The sequence below is a fragment of the Alligator mississippiensis genome, chromosome 1, assembly GCF_030867095.1.
Source record: "Alligator mississippiensis isolate rAllMis1 chromosome 1, rAllMis1, whole genome shotgun sequence".
Classification (NCBI taxonomy): domain Eukaryota; kingdom Metazoa; phylum Chordata; order Crocodylia; family Alligatoridae; genus Alligator; species Alligator mississippiensis.
Genome location: NC_081824.1, coordinates 292078780 through 292088069, shown reverse-complemented (window position 1 = coordinate 292088069; position 9290 = coordinate 292078780). Strand labels below are relative to the sequence as shown.

The 9290-nt window shown below is 39.9% G+C and overlaps 1 protein-coding gene across 1 annotated transcript in view; it reads right to left on the bottom strand.

Moving 5' to 3' along the window:
• Window positions 1-1522: 1522 nt before the first annotated feature.
• Window positions 1523-9290, bottom strand: part of IFNGR2 (interferon gamma receptor 2) — a 28252-nt gene continuing 20484 nt past the window's right edge. Inside the window, exons 5-7 of the mRNA XM_014598968.3 lie at window positions 8706-8862; window positions 6490-6644; window positions 1523-3538 (exon numbers count right to left, since the gene is read on the bottom strand). Of these exons, the coding sequence (XP_014454454.1) occupies window positions 3419-3538; window positions 6490-6644; window positions 8706-8862 (432 nt within the window). The 3' untranslated portion in view covers window positions 1523-3418. The remainder of the gene's footprint in view (window positions 3539-6489; window positions 6645-8705; window positions 8863-9290) is intronic.

Below are 9290 nucleotides of genomic sequence, written 5' to 3'. Positions count from 1 at the left end.
ACAGCTGTGGCTATTGCTAACATAAGAGTGACTTGGGGAAGTGCTCTCCACATTTTCCTAGAAGAGAGAGCAGCTGCTTCCCTACATCTGTCCTTGCTTTAGAGTTGAGTCATATGATTGAGTTGGAGCTCAGGGAAAAAAAAACAACTGATACTTCCAGCCCAGCTTCCCCAATGCAAGGAAGATGCTCATGTAGAATGAGCAAGATTGACATGTCTTTTTTTTCCTCAGTCAGGGCTCATGGTAGAAGTGATACCTCTTATTAGACCACCAACATTTTTGCAAAAAAGTTTCTTTAATTGCAAGCATTTGGGCACAAACACACTTCAGTAGGCACTGGAGAAAAGGTTGTAAAAGTTCTCCTGGGTAGAAATGGAAGTTCATATTTCACAGGATTTCACAGAAGAGTCAACAGATGGAAAGTTCCTTTGGGGAGGTAGGTCTTAATCTGGTAAGGAGTGTCTTGGCTCTGTGATGATGCAAATTACCTTGAACCAAGGCAGGAACAGTATCTCAGGTGGTTATGGTTGCTTTCTGCCTGGGAAATTATGATTTCATTAAAAAAAATTGGTTAAAATTATCTTCTTATGCATTTTCACTAGGCCTTGAATTCACTACCATTGCAAGAAGCATTAGTATTACAGTGCTGAGATTCTGCTTAAAAATGCCTTAGCTTAAGCTTGATGTCTTAAAGATCTGACAGCAGACCAATTTAGTTAAGGTTTTGTTACATTGTGTTGGTCACTGTTTTGGTGTGCAATTTCTATACAGTTGATAGTCCTGTAATTATTTTAGGAATATAACTGTTCATGAGAAGGAAGGGGTCAGCATGTCTTCATGGTAGTTTACACTCTGATAATGAAATGCTGAAAACTGTAGGCCAGCCCTGACAGGGTAGTGTAGGTTTCCTATCATCAACATTCATTGAAGGTATTTTCTCAGTTAAAGAAGGGTGGGCAAAGCACAGGCTTGTGCTCTTGCTACCTTTCACTTAAGAGTGTATTTTTCCTGGTTGGACAAATAGAGAATATGGCTTCTTACCTAGAAATTAACAAGGGCATTCTTTATTTAAGTCTCTATCTTTCATGGGGTAAGAAAAGACTTTTACCATACCAACAGCTATTAAGGATTGTAAGGATAAGTTGAGATAGGTAACATTGCCAGACTAATTAATCTCAACATTTTAAAGCCATAAACTCAACAAGTATTTAAAGTAAATGATTAAGTTTAGAAAGTAATGTGTTGCTTCCTCCTTTGAGCTGAGGCATATTCAGTCAGAACTGCTAGCACAGTCCAGAAGGAACCGAATACCAGAACTTTTAAACTGCCAGGAACCACTGTGTGCTCAAATAGGAAAATGAAAAGAAAGAAAAAGAAAATTGAGACTTTATAGAACAGTAACTTCCTAGTACCGGCTGCCTGCACATACATCTCTGTTCTTTGTCATCACTGAAGTCCTCTCTAATTTAGATGTTTCCTAGGTTTACTGAATCACAAACTCAAGGGAAAGTGAACAATTAAACCATTTCACAAAGAAAATATTTATTAACTGGTTTATCAATAACAAAATATTGTAAAATGAGAAAAAAAAATACAGATACCCTAAAACTTGCTGTTAAAAATCCTACAACTTGGTTTTGTCGTATGTACAACAAAGTGGTGTAAAGATTTTTTTCGATGCTTCATCCCTTAGACAACTTCAAATCTCACAGGGGCACTAGCAGCCAGGACAGAAGCTTTAAGAATCACTGTATACACTTAAATGAGTTCAGTATAGGATTTACCTAGAGCCAGCAGACAGTAGGAACGAAGAAAAGCTTGCTTTGTGCATGCTAAAACTTACCTTGGCTAACTGCTTGTTGCTGGTCTATCCTGGTAACAAATATCTCTTTTGGGCTGCCTATAGATGCGCTCCAATGCATTCTAATTAGAACACTGTAGCATTGCCATGGTGTCACATGTATTAAACCCCCTTGCATTTCAAAACGGCCATGGGGTGCTTTAACTAAAGCTCACTGAATGACCTTTAGTTAAAGTATCACACAGCCATTTTCAAACGTGTGGAGGAATACTACATGTGACACTACAGTGTTTTAATTAGAGCAGTTCCTGGAGAGCTGCTCTAATTAAAATGTACCCCCCCCCCCCCCCCCCCAAGCATGTGTATAGACAGTCTTAGTGTCTCCTATTTAGGAAAGTATTTACAATTGGCAAGTTCATTAAGGTTAAAAAAAAAAATCCCCAAACTTTCAGAGTATCACTTCAGCTTAAAAGATGCAATGCTTGCAGAGAGAGAGCTCCTCTTTAGAGCAGAGATTAATGCCATACTTGTGAAAACATCACAAGGAACTCAGGGGAGAAATGAACCTGCCAGCATCCGTCATGAGCTCCCGTCTCATACTTATAAGTGAAGTATCTTCTGCTTTTTCTTCAAAATCATACAGATCTCGACCTTTTATTGACACACACTTTTTCTTAGTATGGTACTCTACCATGCATATTATTTCCATTAAATCAAGGCTACCATACTTAAGTTAATTTTTACATGCTTGAAATTTCAAATACCATTTCCTTATTGCTTGTGTTAAGTCAGAGACATTTTTATGTATGGAGCTAACAAAACAATGGCCAAGATAACAGCCAGGCATGGTACAATAATTCATTTAATTACTATAGAGTAGGGTTGAGTATTTGACCAGTCAAATAAAGTTTGGTCAATTTACTGGTCAAGTATGGATCAAAAATTGTAAAAAATTGCTAACAGGTCCAAATAACACACAGAAAAAGCATAAGTTTTCCATTAAGAAATGTCAACAAATAAAAAAAAAAAAATAGTATCTCTGTCAAGAAAACTACTAACAAATGTAAGGGTTTTTTTTGTTAAACTTAAAAATCCTTGGTCAAAAATACGCATTCAATTGGCTGGCCAGTTAACAACATGTGCCCGGTCAACTGACTGGCTTGCCAACCCTACTGTAGAGCATACTATACATCCCACCATAAAGTGCTAACAACCTCAAAAAATTGTTATAGTCCAGACAGACTTTGAGATCAGCAACAAAAATGTATGTGAAAGTAACCTTGTTACCGCAATATTTTGCAGTCATTCTGTTCCAATCATGTTTATTGCTTTCATGCTTAGTGTTTTCTTTCAGTTCACATTTGTGACTTTAAAAACAGCCAAAGAGAGTCTTTCCTGTAGAAGGTACTTCACATTATTTGATATAGAAGCCACTTAGGCTCAGGTTTCAGGGTGTCATGTCTTGTGCAATTTAAGTTGACTTTGTCCTTCATCCTTAAATAGCATCAGTACAATGCCACTGCTGATACCCTTGTGTAGTCCAGGTACAAACACATCAGCCACAGTGTCACTTATGTTATTTTACTTGCAGTGGATGTGCTGTTTGAGTATTTCTGTTCAGGCTTCTGTTTGGCTTCCTTCTGCCTTGGAGACAACTGACAAGGAGTCCCAGTGATCTACTTCAACACAAGTATTCTCCCAGTCCTCAAAAACAGGCATGTCAGGATCATTTAAATACTGGGGGAAAAAACAACAAGAACGAGTTCAAACTCCTCTATGCAGAACAAAATCTCTAATAGGCTAATCTTTCCCTACATAGTTTAGGAACATGGGCAACACTGCTAGCATCGCCCCTTGTTAAGATCACTGAGTAGCCGCCATTATAAAACCCTCTCTACTAGCTGAAACCTGCAAAATGTTTGCAATTAAATTTTTATTGCAAAAATATTTCTTTAAATGCAGGAGTTTTAGTTATCCTTTGACTGAATACTTTTGAGGGTTAGAAGTTTTATTCAATTAAAGGGCTACATAAAGCTGTCCATGTGTAAACACAGGCTTAGTAATATTTCTTATTATAGTATTATAATAGCATTGTGCCCCCTGGACCTGCTTGTGCCCCTCACTCCCCTCTCAAAGGAGCTTGCGCACTCCAGAAGCAGTGGCACCAGCTGCCCTGAGTGGCAGCAGGCAGGTACTGCTGCTTCATGGCTAATAGCTGATGGGGCCAGCGCCGCAGAGGAGCTGGGTGCAAGGCTGCCTGTAGGCCGGGGGCTTCACAGCGGTGCCACCCTCCTGACACCCCTCACATGTGACGTTAGCTTGGGAAGGGGAGGGGGTAGGTCCCTCTGCAGGCATAGTGGTGCGGGCTACAGCAGGGATCTGTGGCCAGGGACGGACTCATCCCCACTGCCCCCTCCTCACTCCCCACCATGCCTGCAGAGGGACCCCCCCACTACATGTGAGGGACAGTATGAGGGCAGCGCTGCTGTGAAGTTCCTGGCCCAGAGGCAGCCCCGTGCCTGGCTCCTCCACAACACTGGCCCCTGCAGCCCAGCCTGGCCCTGTCAGCACAGTGCCCTGGGTGCTATGAATCTGCCAGGCAACAGCGCCTGCTCGCCACAGATAGGGAAAAGTGGTGCTGCTGCTTCTGGAACATGCAAGCTCCTGCCCGTGCACTATGGCTCCCTCCCCTCCTGGCGGACAAACGGGTGCTGCCTCCACCTCCCTCCTACCCCCCAGCAGTGACTGGCACCCTCCTCCTACCCCTGCAAGCCGCTTCCCCTGGTGCCATAGTCACAAGAATTACCCCCCGACTGTCTTGGAAACTCATCTGCTCTTAAAAGGGCGAGGTGGCAGCCTAGTGAAAATTTGGTTAGGTTCGGCAGCCAATCACAATGCTTAGTGAAACAACCAGAGTGCTCCGGACCAGACAGAATAAGCATACTGTTATTACAGATTTGTCCATCTAAGAAAGCCCTTCTTGCCTTCCTGCCCTTGGCAATCTTGGACAGTTTGATAGCAACTGAGGGTACCTAACCTTCCCAGAGCCCTGTCCCCTCCCACACCCCCCAAATGCTACTGATCAGTTGGAAGGAAAACCAGATCCTAAAATATTGCCCTATCACAAGCTACAGCATCATCAATTTTTTTTTAGTTGACTTCCACATTAAATATAGTTTTAATGATATATATAGAACAGGGACAAAGAACCATTTATGGTTATTTTCTCCTTTCTCTCTTACTGTGCCTTAATTGATCAGATTCATTTTTAGAGATGGATTTTAAAGATAGAAAGATCTCATATATGTATATGCTTTAATGAATTTCAGAAAAAAAAAATCAAATTTGCAATTTTCCTTTGGTATGTTAAAAAATAAAACAGCATCATATCCATTTCCTGGAAATCAGATGTTGAAAGCTTAGAGTTTGCTGTTAAAAAGGAGCCATGTGACTTCTGCAAACCTAAAGATGAATACAGATGAAATATCAAGCAAGTTTACATTCACCAACTTTGGCCACTTCCTTTAATGACAAGCTCTTCATATATCCTAGGTGTCAGAAGAAGAACAGCTATAGGCAAGTTAGCCCATCTTGGAAAATATTTACCTATCGTTTTCTGTGCTATTTGCCCGAGAGCTGGCTCAGTGCTTTTTAAGAGTTCAGCTGTTCCCTGATATTTGTTGTCCAGTGGAAATCATGGGTTTAGCTGGTGAGTATGAACTTGAATGAAGAATAAACATTAAGGAGACAAATGAACTTCTTACACTACTTCACAGACAACACTGGTTCCGAGAGGTCCTTGTATGCCCCTTCCTGTTTTCCCTAATAACCACACTTAGAAATCTTACATGTCTGTACCTTCACAAAGCCCCAGTGAGGTGGGGAACTGAGGCACAAAAAGAATAATGTGGTGTGAAGTCTCCTAAGTCCACTTCTAGTTCCCAACTTACAAAAGCAGCTTACTTCAAGGGACTGGTGTGATGACAGAAACTTTAAACATGTCAGCAAATTCCTGTACATTTCACAGAGGAGATGTTACCCAATGCAATTATTAATGTCTTTCAAAAGGACTTTGTGACAGACTTTTGAATAAAAGAATCACTTCCTGTTTAAAAGTTGAAAAGAGGAACATGACTGAAACAAGATTGTTTAGTAGAAAACAAAGCGCTGCTGGGGGGAAAATAGAAAAATCACATGCTTCTTTAATACATCTAAATTGCAAGAAGCACAAAGATCCCACAAAGATTTTTTCCATCCCTTCAGACCCTTCTAGACTTTGATGTTTAATTCTTGACTCTTTAAATGATCTGGGTACACCTGCATTCCATGTGGTCTAGAACATCAGTTAATATAAACTACCAGTAGTGCAACATGTGCCATACATTCTCACATCTGCAGAAAATAAGGAAGCGATTAAATCAAATGAATCTCCCTTTATCATATGACCTCAGTTTCATAACAAGGAACATGACAATATCTTCTGCTTAGCTGGAATCTCTTGTTATCTCAGCTTACGTAAAAGGAAGTAAACTGGAGTAGCCTACCTTCATAAAACATTACAATGAATTTAACAGAGACTGGAGGTAATACAAAGGCAAAGGCTTCTACGAGCCCTTAACTAGCCTAACTAATGCTTATTCCAATCACACTGATGCTTGGTAAGCAGAAAAACAAACATACACACATACCTCTTCAATATGTGATGGGATTTTTAAAGATGGCTGTGACCATGCTTTAATTGCTTCATTAAAATTCCCTAAATAAAAAAACACCATGGCTACACCGACCACCACAATAATTGTGACTACAAATATTAGCAGAATATATCCAGCTTTCGTCCCATCTGAAAAAGAGAGGAAAAGAAAGAATAAGCAGGTAGCATAAATATCAAAGCCAATTCTATTCTCTTGGAATAGAGTCCTGGTATATTTCTTATTAAAAGTTATTAAAATACCTTGGATAACAAACTAACATTTTATAGATTGCACTACAGTAAAACTCCATCAACTGGAACATTTTTTTCTTTAAACTGTAGTGAGCTTCTGCCACACAGATAATCCTTGAAGTATACAGAACAATACATCACTTCTACCACAAGTCCTGATTGCTTTTTCCTCTAGACCAATATGGCTACAACCTGGATACCTGACAAAAAGGAGATTAACACTTTTCCTAGAACTAAGAATTTCAAACCTGGAGTCCCAGACACAAAAATGTAAGAGAATGTTAGAGGCTATTCTTACATTAAATGAGTAAGAAAAGTTGCAAGGAACACTACTATCAGAAATGGTTGGGGAGACTGACAAAAACTTTCAGCTCCATATTATACTTAAAATTTTGAACATAAAATTGAGAAGTATCATTAAGCCAGTCACAGTAAAAATGTACAGGCCAAAATCCAAACCCCACTAAATAGAGGGAATCTAAACAGTTAGTGCATTTGCCTTTGAAAATTCTATTGTTCCATTTTTTAAAGCAATTCAATAACAAAATGACAGCCTTGAAGGCTTAACACTTATTTAGCAGCATGATGCAAGACCAGTTTCATCTTCAGTTCCTGCTAACCTGCTTCTGTGCTGACCCAGACAAATTCCTCTAGAGAACAAAGGTCAAATTAGGCACCATTCTTATTAAATTTTTTATCTCCTCTCTTCTATGCCAACTGAGTCAGCAAGGTGGCTAGAATACCAATTAATTCAGATTGCCATTTTGAGAAGCAACCCAGCGGCTTTAAGTGCTGGGGATAGTGGCATTGCTCAAATTCTTAAAGTTGAAGACACATACAAGTATTTCTAAAAACAGTGCTAAATGCTAAGCCCCTTGCTGTATCAAGGCCTTCATGATTTATAACTGATGAGCAGGCTTCATTTACACAAGGCTTGCAAATGGTCTAAACCAGGCTTAAGCTCAGATGCTGACAAGCCAGATTTAAACAGTCTGTCCACCCCTGTGTATTCCAGGAGGGATAACACAAAATATCATGTTTCTCAAATGATCTTCCTCTTCACAGAGTTCTCTCACACCAGTTCTCTACAAAAGTGAGCAATAAGGCGCAAGGGGCAGAGCAGATATGAGTCGTAACAGAGCTCTGAGAGAGTTTAGCAACACCAAAGGCTGATGCCCTGCCAAATCTGACCCCAAGGTGAGAAGAGGAATGACCTATAATCAGTTTTCCTTTGGAAGGCCTATGTACATCCATTATGCCTTATGCCTTTATGGAAAGAAAACACACTTTAACAGCTCATAACAATCTATTTTGGGTACCTTAATACAAGAAGGGAAGGGATAAGGCAAAAGAAAACCAGAGGATCCAGCTATTTAATCCTGATTTATTGAGCTGCTGAAAAAAAGTGGAAACACACCATGCAGCCTTACCCTAGGGTAACTTACTCAAACCTGGTGTGGAATTACCTCTGGAAAAAGCCAGGGGTAAAACCACACCAGTGTAACCTTCCTTTTATGTCATTGTCAGAAGGTATTTAGCAGAATTCACAGATTCATTGGAATCTGACAGAGCGCACCATATCACCTCTGAGCTGTCAAATGTGCGCTTTAGCGCCTGCACCACCCCAGCTCTGCCAGGGTAATAAACTGCTGTAGGAGTCACATATCCACAGTTTATCTGTGGGACAGCCATTTGCTCAAGGCAAAACAGTTCACTGCTTGCTCCCCTGCCATCTACTGGTAAGTTGCTGCAATTAACCACCTACACCTTGTAGCTGGTCCAGGACAGTTGCTTGCCCATCTAGTCCAGATCCCCATATAAAACTGCTCTCACTTACACTGCTGTAAATATACTGTGTCCAGGCATGTAATAAATCAGTCATCCCACATAAGACTCATATTTTATACCAATTTAACTGTGCAGAAGATCAAATGGTTCTTTATGAAGTAATAACTATACCGCTCATTGTAGTTTGGTGACAAGAGGTGTTGCTTAATAATCCACAGCTGTAAGACCTTAATGAATGCTTGACAGCTGCTTGTATTTGAAAACAGTACTCTGTCAATTGCCTCAGATTTTGAAGTTCGACCTGTGTATTGCGGGTTGTAATTGTTTTCTGTAAGAGACACAGTAAAATAAAATGTAGCTATTATCTCTATAACACAGTTAAACATTTTCTTCAACTCTATCAACCTGAAATCTGAAACACTGAAATCAAGAGTTTTTGTTAAAATGGTTGTGGTCTTACTGTGTAAATCTTCATTCTGAAAATGAAGACATGTCAGAGCAGAAGCAGCATAATACTTTGAATGCTCATTTCCTTGAATGGAAATGTTCAACTTCCGTGAATTAAAATGTGGATATTTAACTTGACTACTAGAGACATACTTATGCAAATTACACACACATGTAGATTAACAAAAGAATTCAGTGCACCTGTAATATCTATAGGACTTTCTGTAGTATTCTGCATTACTTCTGTGCTATTTCCTGCAGCCAAGGACTTTAGGAGAAGCTACGGTTGGACAAACACCACCAAAAAAT